Source organism: Pan paniscus, chromosome 8 (genome assembly GCF_029289425.2).
Source record: "Pan paniscus chromosome 8, NHGRI_mPanPan1-v2.0_pri, whole genome shotgun sequence".
Classification (NCBI taxonomy): domain Eukaryota; kingdom Metazoa; phylum Chordata; class Mammalia; order Primates; family Hominidae; genus Pan; species Pan paniscus.
Window position 1 is genome coordinate 12,526,846 of NC_073257.2, and position 17,884 is coordinate 12,544,729.

The 17,884-nt window shown below is 50.8% G+C and overlaps 1 protein-coding gene and 1 long non-coding RNA gene across 8 annotated transcripts in view; one reads left to right on the forward strand and one right to left on the reverse strand.

Moving 5' to 3' along the window:
- The first annotated feature begins 31 nt into the window (after nt 1-31).
- On the forward strand, nt 32-17,407 carry LOC117974469 (uncharacterized). Of its 4 annotated transcripts, XR_010113145.1 has the most exons (7): nt 32-170; nt 2,430-2,568; nt 10,313-10,430; nt 10,657-10,953; nt 11,385-15,338; nt 15,560-15,781; nt 15,864-17,407. It is a non-coding gene; the product is annotated as an uncharacterized LOC117974469 (long non-coding RNA). The 4 variants fall into 4 exon arrangements; XR_010113143.1 differs by having other exon boundaries at nt 10,657-10,841; nt 10,917-10,953; nt 11,385-16,541; XR_004664476.3 differs by having other exon boundaries at nt 10,657-10,841; nt 11,385-16,541.
- The window catches only part of TUBB8 (tubulin beta 8 class VIII), a 29,901-nt gene continuing 28,524 nt past the window's right edge, over nt 16,508-17,884 (reverse strand). For all 4 annotated transcript variants that reach the window (XM_063607222.1, XM_063607221.1, XM_055092340.2 and 1 more), the window contains one exon: nt 16,508-17,727. In XM_063607222.1, the coding sequence (XP_063463292.1) occupies nt 16,670-17,727 (1,058 nt within the window). In that variant the 3' untranslated portion in view covers nt 16,508-16,669. The remainder of the gene's footprint in view (nt 17,728-17,884) is intronic.

Here is a 17,884-nt window from a genome sequence, read left to right on the forward strand (position 1 = left end):
GGTGTGCCGGGGGCCGCGCGGGCCGGGAGTTGGGTGGGCTGGCGCACAGGCGCGCCCGCGCCGCCCGCTCCAGCTGGGCTAGTGCAGCACATTCCGGCCAGCCCCTCCTCAAGACCCCATTCCCAAGCCCCTTCTCAGCTCCCTCGGGCCGGCAGAGCGGCTCTGATCAGGTCAGCGGCGGACGCCGGGAAGAGGCCCGGCTTGGGAGAGGTGGTTTGGTGGGTTGCCTGGTTCTGGATGAGGGGGGTCAACACTCGAGGGGGACTGGGTCTCCGAGCCGTTGTCCAGCCTGAGCCGGAGCCCCAGGAAGGTTAGAGGGAAGGGGGATAAATCTCTCCGGAAGCCCCGCCCGGGCCGGGGCCGAGTTGGTCCGCGGCGGTGGGGAAGCCTGGAACACCACCCTGGTGCTGTCGCCCGTCCCGCCGTCCGCGCTTGGGGTGCCTTGGTGGGGATCCGGGCGCCGCACAGCTGGGAGGGCCTGCCGCCCGGGAGGCTCGGATCCGGGGCGCCCAGTGCCCCCCGCTGCCTTCCGGGAGCCGTCGGGCCCCAGCTCCACGCAGGCCTCAGACCCAGCCCTGTTTCTGCTTGCGGGGCCGCGGCTGCGCAGTATTGCGGCGTCTGCCAGCAAAGCTGCGCCCCGGCCGTGGGTCCCCTGAGGGGGCCGGGGCTCAAGTTCCCTTCGGTGCTGCCGCCTGCGTCGGGCCAGGGGTTCCGAGTTCCAGCCCTGAGCTCTGTGAGCTCGGCCGTGAGGGGGCTGGATTTGGGGCCACACTTCCTCACCGCCGTGGTTTAGACTTAGTTTGAGAGCGGCTGGCCCCTCCTTCCTGTGCCGGTGTCCTCCGCTGTCTGTTACGCCCTTCATTCCTCCCTGGGGAGGGAGGGCTGGGGGCGCTGTCTGGGTCTGTTTTCCACCCCAGCGGGGCCCTAGGGCAGTGTCATTTAGACCCCACGCTGTCACCTTTCCTGGAGAGGGGACCTGATCCAGGGCTGAGAGGTGTTTTTTTGTTTTGTTTTGTTTTGTTTTTGAGATGGAGTCTGGCTGTTGCCCAGGATGCAGTGCAGTGGCGCGATCTCGGCTCACTGCAAGCTCCGCCTCCCAGGTTCACGCCATTCGCCTGCCTCAGCCTCCCAAGTAGCTGGAGCTACAGGCGCCCACCACCACGCCCGGCTAATTTTTTTTTTTTTTTTTTTGTATTTTTAGTAGAAACGGGGTTTCACCCTGTTAGCCAGGATGGTCTCCATTTCCTGACCTCGTGATCCGCCCACCTCGGCCTCCCAAAGTGCGGGCTGAGAGATCTTACAGTGCGAGGGGGAATCAGGCCCTGGGGAAAGTCTTCTCAGGGGTTGTCTCCTTCTGTCTTCTGTCTCTGCAGGTAGGGATAGAACCAGGTCAGGCCTGGATTTGTAGTCCCAGAGAACAGAGGATGGAGATGGGGGCTGGACGCAGCTCAGAGGGGCTGGTGCTCATGGGCTTCTGTGTATGCCTTCTCCTGTGGCCTGGTTCTGTGTACAGATGTTCTACCCCAGTGCTGAGGGCCAAGACACCCTCTTGGCCTTGGTGCTGGGGGCCTCCTGGGGCAAGGAGTGTAGGCAGAACTCCTCAACATTGGAGATTTGGGGAAATTGTGTCCCCTCCCTTTTAGACTCCTGTAGCCCCCTGCAGTGGCACGATCTGGGCCCACAGCAATCTCCACCTCCTGGGCTCAAGCAATCCTCCCACTTCAGCTTCTGGAATAGCTGGGAACACAGGCATGCACCACCACTCCAGGCTAATTTCTTTATTTTTTTTATAGAGACAGGGTTTCGTCATGTTGCCCAGGCTAAAGTGCCATGGCTATTTATAGTCACGATTATTGCACCCTACCACCTCAAACTCCTGGACTCAAGTGATCCTCCCGCCTCAGCCTGTGGAGTAGCTGGGACTACAGGCATGCACCACTATGCCTGATTTACCCATTCTCTTTTAGATTTTTTTTTTTTTTTTTGAGAGAGGGTCTTGCTCTGTTGCCCAGGCCAAATGCAGTGTTATGATCATGGCTCATTGCACCCTTGACCCCTGGGCTCAAGTGATCATCCTGCCTCAGCCTCCCAAGTAGCTGGGACTACAGGTGTGCATTACCACATCTGGCTAATTTTTATTTTATTTTTTTGTAGAGATGAGGTCCCGCTATGTTGCCCGGGCTAGTCTTGAACTCCTGGTTTAAGCAGTCCTGCCTCAGCCTTACAAAGTGCGGGAATTACAGATGTGAGCCACTACGCTCAGCCCCATACAAGGTTTTTTTTCTTTCTTTACCTGCCCTTCAATAAGAAGTACATTGCACATACTGATCCAATACAGACCTGCACATATATAACAGAAAGAAAATTTCTGCAGTGTTCTTTCCCTTATGACATCCAAAGCACTCTTGATATTTTCTGTTTTATTTCAGTAAAATGCTGTTGAAGGCCCACGGGCATGACTGCACCCCTCACTAATTGGTCATTGGTTTGGGGAGGACACCACTGTCCCAGTGGAACCTTGAGCACACCTTGGAGCCCTCCTCTTCCTCTCCGGACCTGCGCCAAACTGTGAGTGGCACAGAGCAAGGGCTGTATGTGTTCTCTTCTTTGTTGCATACTCAGTTCCTTGACCACAGTGCCAAGCACACAGCGAGCACTCCCTGTGTATCTGCTGAGTAAATAAACGAATGAACAAACCCAACACATTTCAGCCAAGTCCTGCTGATGTTTCTCCTCCAATCCAGCTCCTCCTTTCCAGCCTTACTTCTGCCACTCCAGATTTCACCCCCATCAGCTTCAGACTGGATGAAAGGAAACCATTTCTCTAAAGGATCACTTGCTCTCTCATTTCGGGCCATCCTGCAGCCACCAGAACCTTCCACATGAAATGAAAGGCTCACCACTTCATAGGCTTTAAGGAAATTCTTGGCCAGGTGTGGTGCCTCACTCCTGTAATCCCAGTGCTTTAAGAGGCCAAGATGGGAGGATTGTTTGAGCCAGGTGTTTGAGACCAGCCTGGGCAACGTCGTAAGACCCCATCTCTACAAAAAAAAAAAAAAAAAAAAAAAAAAAAAAAAAAAAATTGGCTGGGTGCGGTGGCTCATGCCTGTAATCCCAGCAATTTTGGAGGCTGAGGCGGGTGGATCACTTGAGGTCAGGAGTTCGAGACCAGCCTGGCCAACATGGTGAAACCCCGTCACTACTAAAAATACAAAAATTAGCCAGGCATGGCGGCAGGTGCCTGTAATCCCAGCTACTTGCGAGGCTGAGGAAGAAGAATTGCGTGAACCTAGGAGGTGGAGGTTGCAGTGAGCCAAGATCATGCTGCTGCACTCCAGCCTGGGCAACAGAGTGAGACTCCATCTCAAAAATAATAAAAATAAATTTAAAAAGTTAAAAATTACCTGCGTGTGATGGTGTGCGCCTGTAGTTCCAGCTACTTGGGAGGCTGAATTGGGAGGATCATTTGAGCCCAGGAGGTCAAGGCTGCAGTAAGCAGTGATCGTGCCACTGCCCTCGGCCTGGGCAACAGAACAACATGCAATCTTAAAAAAAAAATCCTGGCCAGGCACAGTGGCTTATGACTGTAATCCCAGCACTTTAGGAGACCGAGGCGGGCAGATCACGAGGTCAGGAGATTGAGACCATCCTGGCTAACACGGTGAAACCCCGTCTCTACTAAAAATACAAAAAATTAGCTGGGTTTGGTGGCAGGCGCCTGTAGTCCCAGCTACTTGGGAGGCTGAGGCAGGAGAATGGCATGAACCCAGGAGGTAGAGCTGGCAGCGAGCCGAGATGGCGCCACTGCACTCCAGCCTGGGCGACAGAGAGACTCCATCTCAAAAAAAAAAAAAAAAAAAAGCCAAGGGGAAGGCCCAACCCTGGCCTTGTCTTCTTTCTCCTCTTTGTGGAGAAGCTCACAGATGTGGGTGCAGCAGAAGTGTGACTGCGGCCCACGGTGCCTCCCTGCGTCTTCTCACCTTCTCCTTGCCCTGCACTGTCACACCAGCCAAGGAACCACACAGCCTCCCCTCAAGGCAAAAAGCCGGGGTCAGGGGTCAACCTGCCAGCTGCCCACGCCAAGGGTTTGACAGCCTCAGCTAGGGTTCTCTAGGCTCCTCCTCTCCACAGTCTGTAACGGGGAGGAGGCCCGGGGCAATGCTGCTGGCAGAGGAGGAGTGGGCTCTAGGTTAGGGAGAAGTGTGGCCGTGCACTGAATTGCTCTTGGCAGTAGCTCACTGAGACTAACTCGGGGGAAGGCACTGTTGGTCCTGGCCTGGGAAAACACGGAAGAGGGCTAGAGGGAGTGAGCTGCAGTGCATTGCGGGCAGGGTCCTGCAGGCTCCCAGGGTCTCGGCCCCGAGAGACAGAACCCCTGCCCTGCCTGGCCGTAAATTAGATGAGGCTGAGAGGAGCGGGGGCTGGAGCTGGTTTTCTCGGAGCCTCTGCAGCGCTAGGCCTTAAGCACACAGCCCCTTCACTCTTCCCGGCCCATGCACCAGGGAGAGGACACGAGGTGGAGTGGCCTGGCCCCTCTGTCCATCCAATCTCTGGCTGCAGTAGGAGAGAGGGCCCCTGCATGCATCATCTTCAACTCCAAAGGGCTCCTAGGTTTGTGGGAATTTCAGGCCAGGCAGGTGGTGGGAGAAGGAGACTGAGCTCAAGTTCTTCCCCTAATCAGAGTGAAGATCAAAACACCCTGCTCCTGAGTTCCCTGCATCGGTACCTTCCCTGAGGACAGGAGACGGGGGACCAGGATGGGGGAAGGTCAGGAGACAGCTGGGGTTGACTCCCAAGGCCCAGGTTACAGCCCCCTGCTCTCAGCCCCATCTCATGGTAGGCCCCTCCCCGGTGTGGGCCAGTCCAGCCTGCCCAAGTGAAATGACCAGCGCGCCAGAAAGTTTAATTTCAAGGTTTAAACAATAATAAGTAATACATACTGAAAACAAAACAGACATATGCCTCAGACCCAGTGACTCCACCCTAAACCCTATGCCCAGAGGCAAGAAATGCATGCTTATGTTCACCAAAAGATGGATACAGGTGATCAAGGTGCTGTTCCTAATAGTTCCAAACTGGAAACAGCCCTCCCATCAACCAGAGAACACATAAGCACATTTGGCCTATTTACATGATGGAATATTTACATCAAAGTGAGAATGAACTTACTACATGCTATGTCATGGATGCATCTCATAGACGTGAAGTGAATTAAGCCTGGCGTAAGAGCATCAGACTGTACGATTCCATTCTCTGATGCTCACAACAGACAAAGCTACTCCAGGGCCAGAGAAGGCAAGACCGTGGTTACGTGGGGGTGGAGAATGAGTACAGTGGACTCAGGATTTCTGGGGATGCTCCATCCATCTCCTGTTCTGACTGTACGCTTTGAAAATTCATTTCAGCTGCAAATGTATGATTTGTGTCTTTCTGTGGAGATATCACATTTCGAGCAGAGCAGATAAAGAACTACCAATATTCCCAGAGTCTGTAATAGTCAAACCTGCCACAAACCTACAACCAGGCCTGATGCAGACCCATTGGTCACATTCACTGTGTCCAGCTGGGACTTCTGGAATCTACGAGACAGTGCCCAGCTGAATTACATAAGCCCCCAAAAGAACAAAACCACCTTTGCCAAATTATGAACAATGAGTGAAACCTACCACGACTGGTGAAGGGGTGGCCTGTCCCTCCACACTTGTGGGCGTTTCTCGTCGGGTGGAACGAGAGACTTGAGAAAAGAAACACACAGAGACAAAGCGTAGAGAAAGAAAAGTGGGCCCAGGGGACCGGCGCTCAGCATACCGAGGACCTGCGCCAGCACCAGTCTCTGAGTTCCCTCAGTATTTATTGATCATTATTGGGTGTTTCTCGGAGAGGGGGATGTGGCAGGACAATAGGGTAATAGTGGGGAGAGGGTCAGCAGGAAAACATGTGAACAAAGGTCTCTGCATCATAAACAAGGTAAAGAAAAAAGTGCTGTGCTTTTGATGTTCATATACACAAACATCTCAATGCCTTAAAGAGCAGTATTGCTGCCAGCATGTCCCACCTCCAGCCCTAAGGTGGTTTTCTCCTATCTCAGTAGATGGAGCATACAATCGGGTTTTACACCGAGACATTCCATTGCCCAGGTACGAGCAGGAGACAGAAGCCTTCCTCTTATCTCAAATGCAAAGAGGCCTTCCTCTTTTACTAATCCTCCTCGACACAGACCCTTTACGGGTGTCGGGCTAGGGGACAGTCAGGTCTTTCCCTTCCCACGAGGCCATATTTCAGACTATCACATGGGGAGAAATCTTGGACAATACCTGGCTTTCCTCAGCAGAGGTCCCTGTGGGCTTCCGCAGTGTATTGTGTCCCTGGGTACTTGAGATTAGGGAGTGGTGATGACTCTCAACGAGCATGCTGCCTTCAAGCATCTGTTTAACAAAGCACATCCTGCACCGCCCTTAATCCATTTAACCCTGAGTGGACACAGCGCATGTTTCAGAGAGCACGGGGTTGGGGCTAGGGTTACAGATTAACAGCAGCTCAAGGCAGAAGAATTTTTCTTAGTACAGAACAAAATGGAGTCTCTTATGTCTACTTCTTTCTACATAGACACAGTAACAGTCTGATCTCTTTCTTTTCCCCACAGACTGGCCCACCTGGCTTCTAACCTCATAGGCTGTTTTGGTATTTTTCTCTTGGTTGTTCTAGCACAGAGGCCAAAATAACTATGAGAGGGATTTAGTTTATAGTTAAACTTGGAGGCAAGGGAAACGAACCCCCTCCACCCCATCCAGAGATTCGGGCTGCATTCACATGACAAGGTTAGTATTATGGCAGGGGCTTGGACTTTGCTAAAGAATAGGAATAATTAAGCACTGATTGCTGTCGCTTAGCAGGTTTTCTGTAAGTTACCGACTGCCCCAGAGTCACATAACTGAGGACTGCAAGATTTATAGCTTCCGGGCCGGGCGCAGTGGCTCCCGCCTGTCATTCCAGCACTTTGGGAGGCTGAGGTGGGTGGATCACGAGGTCAGGAGTTCAAGACCAGCCTGTCCAAGATGGTGAAACCCTGTCTACTAAAAATACAAAAAAATTAGCGGGGCGCGGTGGCAGACGCCTGTAATCCCAGCTACTCAGGAGTCTGAGGCAGGAGAATCCTTTGAACCCGGGAGGCAGAGGTTTCAGTGAGGCGAGATCATGCCGCTGCACTCCAGCCTGGGTGACGGAGTGAGACCCTGTCTCAAACAAAAACAAAAACAAAAAGAAAACAAGCACAATACCACAACCAGTACCACAGAAAACCTCAACCAATGGTCATAGAAGCAGCTGAAAATGTTATCTAAGACTACCTCTAAGCAAACTTCTAGAAACACACACATGCATACCTGCCAAAAATGTTTAGCCTGAATCTAATCAAGCTCTCCATCCTAATGTGCAGTTTGTAGGAATCTGGGGAAACAGAGCAAGAACATGTTAAATGACACTTCCAGGAAACAATGACCCAGAATGAGGGACATTTTCCAAGAGAACAGCCCAGTTTTCTTCCAAAAGTCAATCGAAAAATAGGCAAAGGACACAAGCAATTCACCAAAGAAATGCCACATCCAATATACCTTCAATAAATATGTTCACTTACAAGCAATTGAAGACATGCTCGTTACAAACGTTAAGAAGAAACCACTTTTCAAAGTGGCAAAAAAAAAAGTCTTTATAGATAGCACTGAATGCAGACAGAAGTACTGAGATGGACTAACCCACAGGCGCACAAATAAGAACTCCCTTCTGAAAAGCCACGTGCCAACTACAATCCATAAAAATGACTCAGTGCTAACATGTATGAATCCATGTTGTTGTTTTTTTTGAGATGGAGTCTCGCACTGTCATCCAGGCTGGAGTGCAGTGGTGCGATCTCGGCTCACTGCAAGCTCTGCCTCCCAGGTTCACGCCATTCTCCTGCCTCAGCATCCTGAGTAGCTGGGACTACAGGCGCCCGCCACCACGCCCGGCTAATTTGTTTGTATTTTTAGTAGAGACGGGGTTTCGCTGTGTTAGCCAGGATGGTCTCGATCTCCTGACCTTGTGATCCACCCGCCTCGGCCTCCCAAAGTGCTGGGATTACAGACGTGAGCCACCGCGCCCGGCCATGAATCCATCTTATGAAAATAAAAAATGTGATCCGGGAATTATTTCAAGGTTGTTCAGTGTGAAGTTCTTTACAATATAAACAAAGTACAAAAATGCTTAAATGTTTAACCACAGAATTGTTACTTCAATTATATTTAAATAATAAAAATGAAATATTTCAAAAAGTTTAATGACAAAATTTATAAAGTAGGGCTGTAACTAAAAAAGTTTGTACACAAACATGTTTTTTTTAACGACTAGAAGTACCTCAAAAAGTTAACAAAGGTTTTATATGGGTGGTAGAATTCTCCTATGATATATACATTTTATTCTAAATTTTCAGGAACACATACTACCTTTATCATCAGAAGACAACTATCAGTTTTATTGGTGTTCATTTTTCACACAAACAAAATCTATTTTTAACACATGCATGTTAAAATGTATGGCAGGCTTCTCAAGGACCGTATCTATTAATTTCTCAGCCAAAGGGAGAAAATGAGGTCATAAAAGGATGAATCCTAACAAACATCCTCCTGCTGTCCAACCTTTTAAACAATCACCAGCCCAGGGTTTTTCATTATTCCCACAAACAAAAATATATGGTTTTTGCCCATATATATACACATACATATATACACACATATATATTTTATATATATACACACACACACATATATGTATCTCCAGGACAGTGCCTGCTCCTAATGGTTTGCAGTGGCAATTTTAGGCAAGATAGAAGTTAGATTTTTGAACCAGGGATCCTTGTGAGGGAGTTGATCCTCTTCCTCTGCACTGGCAGGTTGTTCCTTTTTCTCAGCCTTAAGGAAAGGAGACGTCTTTGCTGACATACTATTGTGCCCTTTAACAAGGAGTTGAAGCATTTATTACAGAGATAATCTAAAGAAAGACGGTGGTTCTGAAAAAGCCATCACGCTTGAGGTCTTGCAATAGGTGGTGAACTTAGGGAGGCTATTCGGCCAGTAGAAGGTACTTGTAAAAGCCTGTGGACCTTTATGACTTGCTTGCACATGGTGTCTAATGAGGGACTGAGTAATAAAGAGCCATGAGTCCCTTGAGCATGAGGTTATCAAACAAACTATATAGGTGATTTGAGAACGAGGCTTTTGGGGATCTATTGTGTAAGGGGCAGGCTTGTATAAGTAGCAAGTACAGTGTCAGAGTGATCATGCACTATAGGAGGTCCAGGGTGACAAATCCAGCAGTGGGATAAGTTAGCAGAAGGAGCACTACATTGGGAAATCCTTGCTAGAGTTTTCTTGGCCAGGAGCGGTGGCTCATCACTGTAATCCCAACACTTTGGGAAGCCAAGGCGGACAGATCACCTGAGGTTGGGAGTTCAAGACCAGCCTGACCAACATGGAGAAAACCCCATCCTACTAAAAATACAAAATTAGCTAGGCATGGTGGCACATGCCTGTAATCCCAGCTACTGGGGAGGCTGAGGCAGGAGAATCGCTTGAACCCGGGAGGCAGAGGTTGCCGTGAGCCGAGATGGTGAAACTCCGTCTCAAAAAAAAAAAAAAGAATAAAAAAAAAGGAGTTACCTTGTCAAGCAAGCAAGGGTCCCCAAAAGACAAACAGGACAAATAATGGTGTACATTTTTAATTTACTTACCTTTTTTGCAAAAACAAAACAACCAACCAAACTAAAAAAGACTTTAGATCTTCCACGGGCTTGCAAACCCACTGTTTTTCTGGCTTCTGAGACAGAAGGGGGCCTCCAGTGGTGCGGCCTTGATTCAGTGTGATGTACCCACAGCTTTATCCCAGCAAGCTTGACTGATGAGTGGGCATTTAGCAACACCTCCAACAACAACCCGTCCACTTGATGGCCAGTTGGTGCTCTGGGCCTTGTTCTCTCCAGGCCTTCAGGAGCACCCAATCTCCAGGTCAGAAAGGGTGCAGAGCTATGTCTGTGGGGTAGGAAGTCCTGCTGGAGGCCAGCTTGTGAGTACAAATTAACATACTACCTAAAGCCTTTACATATTTAGCAATTGTTAAATCCCCCAGGCCTCAGCAGGCTCCCGTGTTGGATCAGAAACATAGAATGCAGTATTATATAAACATGACACTGAAAATATTGTTTTGTAATGTGTAACTATGTATGTTTGCTGCTCAGATGTCTTTATCATTACTGTTACTTTTTTGTGTGTTTTTTTGGATACAGAGTCTTGCTCAGTCACCCAGGCTGTAGTGCAGTGGCACGATCTCAGCTCACTGCAGCCGCCACCTCCCAGGTTCAAGTGATTCTCCTGCCTCAGCCTCCCGAGTAGCTGAGACTACAGGTGCGTGCCAGCAGGCCTGGCTAATTTTTTGTATTTTTAGTAGAGACGGGGTTTCACCGTGTTAGCCAGGTTGGTCTCGATCTCCTGATCTTGTGATCCGCCCGCCTCGGCCTTCCAGCGGTGGGATTACAGGCGTGAGCCACCATGCCTGGCCAATAATTTTTGTTAACAAATTTCACATTACACTCTTTGTTTTACTGAAACTGCATCTTCTCTTTCTGAACAGAGCACCATGGCCTGGCAAGATCCGACGTTTTCCAAGGATCCTGGCTGAGCTCCTGTGGAACCTGCTTCTTACACTGATGTGGTCCCTCGGCTGGCAGGCCCTTCTGCGGCCAACCAGGTGACACCTGCCAGTTATGAGGGACAGGTAGGAGAGGATGGGCTTTCCATAAAAAAAAAAAAAAAAAGGTAAGTTTTTCCAAACTGCTTTTCTTTCAAATTTTAATCTTAAGACTAACCTACATTAATTTCTTATAATTTCAGTTCTTTTCCAGAGTGCAAAGAAGCATTGGCTCTTCAGGTATTATGTTTAACATTTTGCAGGAATTGCTTTACTCTATAGACAAATAAACTACAAATTTGAGACTTATTTCCTGTGTCAGTAAATGTGAACGCTTTGACTAATTTCTCAAGTGTGTTGTTTTGACAGTGAGGCAGATAGCCTGCTGTTTTGGGTCAAACCTACGTAAATGTACATGACCCCAGCAAGTACCACTGAAGACATTTTGGGATATTTTCTCTAAATTGATCTTATCTCATTTACCAGTTGGATGTGCTCTTGCTTTTTCTGCTCCTCTACTCATTTCTAGTCTCCTTTTTTAATTCTTTAAAAAATCTTTTTGCCTCAATTTTTTTGTTGCCCCTAAGGGCATTGTGTTGGACTGCTGATGCCATTTACCATTAATAACTTTCTGGTCTCTGAACTAAAAAAATAAACTTTTTTTTCTTTAGAGATTCTAGATTCAGCAGAGGAATTCACAGCAAGAGTTGATGTAGAAGTTGACAACCAAGGCCAGGCACGGTGGCTCACGCCTGTAATCCCAGCACTTTGGGAGGCCGAGGTGGGTGGATCACGAGGTCAGAAGATGGAGACCATCCTGGCTAACATGGTGAAACCCCGTCTCTACTGAAAATACAAAAATTAGCCAGGCGTGGTGGTGGCGCCTGTAGTCCCAGCTACTCAGGAGGCTGAGGCAGGAGAATGGCGTGAACCTGGGAGGCAGAGCTTGCAGTGAGCCGAGATCGCGCCACTGCACTCCAGCCTGGGCAAGAGAGCGAGACTCTGTCTCAAACAAACAAACAAAAGAAGTTGAGAACCAAAACCCTCCACCAGTTCTTAGAAGCGATCTCCAAGCAAGAGCAGGAAGAGCAGGGATCCACACTCTGGAGGACTTACAGGTGCCCTCAGTCCTCCCCTCTGCCATCATTGTCTTGCATTCAGGATGATTCCTCTTTAAAGGTGACAGTTTGTTTAAATGTCTGTGTTGCCCCATCTTCTAGATGATGCAGTTTTGTCCATCACAGATTCATCCACGAAGGAGCATTTACCTTTGAGAAACGCTGGGGACATTGAAGTTTACTTAGATATCAATGCATGAGTTTCTGTCAGAGCACCATAAAGTCATGTTTCCTGAGACTGTGAGGGGTCTCTGTCATCTGAGGGCCCCGCTGCTGCCTGCCTGCCAGCGTGCCCGAGGATCAGATGACGGAATTGATCAGAGTTTTTAAAATCTAGGTGTTCCACTTGTGTGAAATATATGCTATGGTGCTCCAAGTTGAGTCCACTGTCTTGAACATGAACATCAAGTTGTAGACTGCTTCCTGAAATGTGCATGTCATCCTGAGACCTGAGGGTGAACAGCAGGGGGCTAGTGAGTGCAAATTGAGGGTAGGGTGGGTGAGAGATAAGGTTTGTTATGGAAGAATAAGAAGGAAAAAAATACGTTTTCTGAGAAAACAGGACAAGTTGAGACTGTGATGGACCAGAAGGATGCGACAAATAACCTGTCCTGGTAAATGAGAAAGGCACCTAAGGCAGGAGTCACTGAGGGACAGCTCCGTTTCTGTAAGTAACCATTTAGTTACGGTTAAGTCAGTATTTAAGTTCCACAACCAGGAAGTCACTTTTCAGTGGTTCCAGAGAATCTATGCCCTAAAACTGGAGAAGAACATGAGGTGATAGTTTCATTGTCTCCAGAGGGTCCCCAAGCCTGCAAGGAAAGGTAACAGAACAATGTTTATAACAAATTTCTTACTCTTGTCACCCAGGCTGGAGTGCAGAGGCGGGGCAAGAGTGAGCCTCCATCTCGAAAAAAAAAAAAAGAAAAAAAAAACAAAAAAGAAAAGAAAAATAATTTGTTGACCTCCTGGGTTACACCCAATAAAGAATAGAAGAGTTTGCCGGGCGCGGTGGCTCACGCCTGTAATCCCAGCACTCTGGGAGGCCGAGGCGGGCGGATCACGAGGTCAGGAGATCCAGACCATCCTGGTTAACACGGTGAAACCCTGTCTCTACTAAAAATACAAAAAATTAGCCGGGCGTGGTGGCGGGCGCCTGTAGTCCCAGCTACTTTGGAGGCTGAGGCAGGAGAATGGCGTGAACCCGGGAGGCGGAGCTTGCAGTGAGCCGAGATGGCACCACTGCACTCCAGCCTGGGCGACAGAGCGAGACTCCATCTCAAAAAGAAAAAAACAAAAAACAACAACAAAAAAACCCATAATAGTAGTGATAAGGCCGGTGCGGTGGCTCATGCCTGTAATCCCAGCACTTTGGGAGGCCAAGGCGGGCGGATCACGAGGTCAGGAGTTTGAGACCAGCCTGGCCAACACGGTGAAACCCCGTCTCTACTAAAAATACAAAAATTAGCTGGGCGTGGTGGCGTGCGCCTGTAATCTTCTCAGACACCCAACCACCGGCTCCTCAGCCGGGGCAACTCCCTGTAAGATGACGGCACCTTTTCACGGCCCCCCACCCTGCCCCAAATCCCCGATGCAGCCCCAAATCCCCGATCCAAACCCCAACCCGCGATCCCAAATCTGCGATCTAGCCCAGAATCCGCGATCCAGCCGGGTCCACCACAGCCTTCAGCAGCGATACTCGCAGCCTCCGACCTCTCAGACCCAGTGAGCCTCACCAGGGCATTAGCAGCGCGTAACTTGTGGGGAAGGGGCAGGTGAAGCCAACTGTCAGCATTACTCACCTTTTCAACTGATGAGCTTGCATCAATTTTGGCAGTTTCTCATAAAAAGGCAATTTTCACTCCTTGGGTGATCACCCAGGTCCTGCAAAACTGAGCCACCAACCACCACCTGCACCACTTCCCATGAGGCCAAATAATGGCTTCCCTCAAAGCTCAGCCCTCCCACCCACCTCCCAGTCCTCTCCCATGCAGGGGGCTGCCGGCCTCCTGGGGTACAGGGGTCCAGGCCAAACCCAATCCACACATGGTTGGTGAAACCAGCACGTATCCAAGGGCCTTTCCCCCACCTGGGCCATATGCCCACTGCATAGATAGGCCTGTGCTTGCTCCCCTAGGACAGAGACTCCCTTTTCTTCTGTTGGAATGAGGGGTGGGAAGATTTGATGGTGTCCTGTACAGGTTGGGTGTTAATCTGATGTGGTGCTCTTGGAGAAGCTTACCTGAGTTAGGTGCTTTCTCAGCACGTGGTGTGTGCTGCCCCTTCAAGCTGCAGGAGTCCCAGAAGGTAAGTGCTGCTGCAACCCCCATTTACTGGTGAACAGAGGTCAGGTGATCTGCAGCCGACCGAGCAGCTGCTAAGTGGCCAACAGGCTGGATCTGCATCTAACTTGCAGAGGCCCTGCCTGGATGCTGGGGCTGCCCTGAGACTCCCTCCTCCTCCTCCTCCTCTTCCCTCCACAGCTCTCCCGGCTTCTATCCACAGCTGTGTTCCAGGTGGGGAACACCTATGGATGCACCAGGGTGCAACTACTCAGAGTCCAGTGTGCAGAAGGGCCCCTGCTCTATGCTGTTTCTGTATCCAAGCCCAAGCTCGTCTAGAGCTTCAGCAAATCCAAGCCTCCCTGAATTCCCTGCAAGACCAAACTGAGCCCTACAACCCCCACCACTCTGGTTAGCTGCCAGTCCCAGCCCCTGTTCCCTCCTGGGCCCCTGTCTGTACAGTTCTGAAGTCCTACAAGAATGTTGAGATCTTAAGCCGACTCTCACCCAAAGAGGTAAACAACCAGGGGCCTCCAGGTTGAGAGAATATACCCAGACTTGTTGTGCTGCCTGTAGGCTTGATGTCTTTCCCCTACAACACGCCTTGCTTGCCAGGCTGGAAGAGGGGCTCCAGAAACTTGGGAAATCTGGGCCTGTAGCTGGCATGTGGAAAAGAGGCCTGGAAAAGCACCATTCCTGTCCATGAAGCCCCCAGATGGAACCAGGTAATTGGGAAATACATGGGCACCAAGCCTGACCCCCCCCTCAGACCCAAGTGGGAACTGCAGTGGTGACTTGCCCCCTCTGCCAGTCTGGCTGTACCACTACAGGAGGGACGAACAGCTAGCCCCACGCGTGAGTGGAGACACCAGGTGTGGGCAGGGTCCAGTGGTTGCTGCAGCTGAACCTTCCTAACCAGGTCCATGCAAGACCATCTCAGATGGGTGTGCACCTGGGTTGGGCAAGGACACCCCTTAGAGAGTGAGAGCCACTGAGGAGGGCTGTCACAGAGGCCCCTTTTCCTGCTCCTAGAACAGGTTGGGGGAGTATGGGCGAGTATGGGCGAGTATGGGGGACCTCTCCCACCTCCCAGCTGCTTCCAGGAGCCACTTCTTTCAAGATGAGACACTTTCCTGCCTGCCTGTTCCCATTTGGCTGCAATAGACCATTGACAACATTCAGAGAACAAGAAGGGGCCTCACCTATTTTCCCTGACACGTAGGAGGTAGATGGGCATTCCCAGGGGACCTGGGGTAGCGCCTGTTCATCTGCCCAGCCCCAGGCTATGCTGGCTTCATCTTATCCATGTGATGGGGATGGGGGTGGGGCTGGGGATTACCAACAGACCATCACACATGCCATGGACAAGTTCTACAAGAGCCAGGGAGAAGAACACTGTCCATGCATGCGTCCCAGCACCCAGCTCACACATCTCTCATTTGACAGCTTCCCCAAAACAGGCTTTGCAGTCCAGGCTCCCCAAGAAGCCTGGGGAGGAGACTCTGCCAGGCTGAAGGGTCTGTCCCCAAAGGTGCCACCCTCACTAGGCTCATCCTGACAATCTTGGATTATTTTTGCCCTGAAGTTTTGGAGTGGGGGACAGGGAGAGAGCAGACAGTACGCATTAGCCACCTTTCCAGAGAGCATCAGCCCTCCAGACTGGGACAGGTCAGACCTCCACTCAGGTGTTTTTGTCACTGGTTGCCAGTTGGGGGAAGCAGCATTTGTGAGCACCTGCCTGTCTCCCCAGGTCCTGTTCAGAAACCCCATCTGTGCCTTTGGAGGGACTGCCCTGCGCACACAGGCCCAGCAACCGCATCTACGGCCCCCAGGACCTAATCCTCTTCTACATAGGGGTTCAGTGCATGTTAGCAGACACTGGGCTTGATTCCTGCCTAGTCCCTGCCAGATATCCCATGCCCACCTCGTTAAGAGAATGAGGCCACACAAACACACCCAGGCCGTCACGGTGATGGAGTGGCTGGGGTCCCACTTGCCCACCCTTCATTACTGGTTCAGAACCAGCTGTCTGACCACATTCCTACCCCAAGATGGGACTCTGGGGACATTGTCCACCAGGGTCACTGACCCCTTTTAACGTTCCAGAAACATGGCCAGCTGGTCCCCTAGAAGTTTGGTATATGGGATAAGCCAAGGCTTGCCTTCAGGAACAGGTTTTCCACCACGTCACTGCCCAAGGCCCAGGGCATCCCCAAGTTCGTGTGAAGCCTGCCTGCCATGTCCACAGCCCATGCCGAGCCCTCCTGGAGCCACTGGAATGCTTGTTCCTGGGCATGTGATGAACCCAGACAGCTTCCGCCTTGCAGGACAACTGTGTGCATCTGGCAGCAGTAGCCGGAGGGCCCATAGAAAGAAGATGGAGGTGAAACCAGATGCTGTGAGAATACTTTATTAGTCAAAACCGCATACTGTAAAAATGCTTTAAAACGCAGCAGATGTGAAGACACAAATTAACAAGCGCATAGTAACACATGGCTGTCAGAACACAGTAAAGAATCCACACCGCTTCCCCCCTTTACCTAGAAAAGGAGAGTTCTAGGCCACCTCCTCCTCGGCATACTCCTCATCCTCCTCCTCCTCGGCCGTGGCATCCTGATATTGCTGATATTCAGACACCAGGTCGTTCATGTTGCTCTCGGCCTCGGTGAATTCCATCTCATCCATGCCCTCGCCCGTGTACCAGTGGAGGAAGGCCTTGCGCCTGAACATTGCTGTAAACTGCTCTGAGACACGCTTGAAGAGTTCCTGGATGGCTGTGTTGTTCCCAATGAAGGTGGCCGACATTTTCAGGCCCCGGGGTGGGATGTCACAGACGGCAGTTTTTACGTTGTTGGGGAGCCAGTCAGCAAAGTAGCTGCTGTTCTTATCTTGAATGTTGAACATTTGTTCATCCACCTCCCTCATGGGCATGCGACCCCTGAAAATGGCAGCCGCCGTTAGGTAGCGGCCGTGACGGGGGTCACAGGCAGCCATCATGTTCTTAGCATCAAACATCTGCTGGGTAAGCTCAGCCACAGTCAAGGCCCGGTACTGCTGGCTGCCCCGGCTGGTCAGTGGGGCAAAGCCAGGCATGAAGAAATGCAGCCGGGGAAACGGGACCATGTTCACGGCCAGCTTCCGCAGGTCAGCATTCAGCTGGCCTGGGAAGCGCAGGCACGTGGTGACCCCACTCATGGTAGCACACACCAGGTGGTTCAGGTCACCATAGGTGGGTGTGGGCAGTTTTAGGGTCTTGGAACATATGTCATACAGCGCTTCGTTATCTATGCAAAAGGTCTCATCTGCGTTTTCTATGAGCTGGTGGACTGAGAGGGTGGCATTGTAGGGCTCCACCACGGTGTCTGACACCTTGGGCGAGGGCAGGATGCTGAATGTGTTTATGATCCTGTCTGGGTACTCCTCCCGGATCTTACTGAGCAGAAGGGTACCCATCCCAGACCCAGTCCCCCCACCCAGGGAGTGGGTCAGCTGGAAACCCTGCAGGCAGTCACAGCTCTCAGCCTCCTTTCTGACAACGTCCATCACTGACTCCATCAGCTCCGCGCCTTCTGTGTAGTGTCCCTTGGCCCAGTTGTTTCCGGCCCCACACTGACCTGTAAGACAGTACAGCCGGTCACTCGATGGCCAGGTATACGGTCATCAGTGGTCACCACCATAATGCAGAAAGGGCCAAGTGTCACACGTGAGGTGAGAGCACCGTTCGCCCTGCAGGTGGAGCAGATGAAACCCCCTCCCCCAGAGTTACAGGAC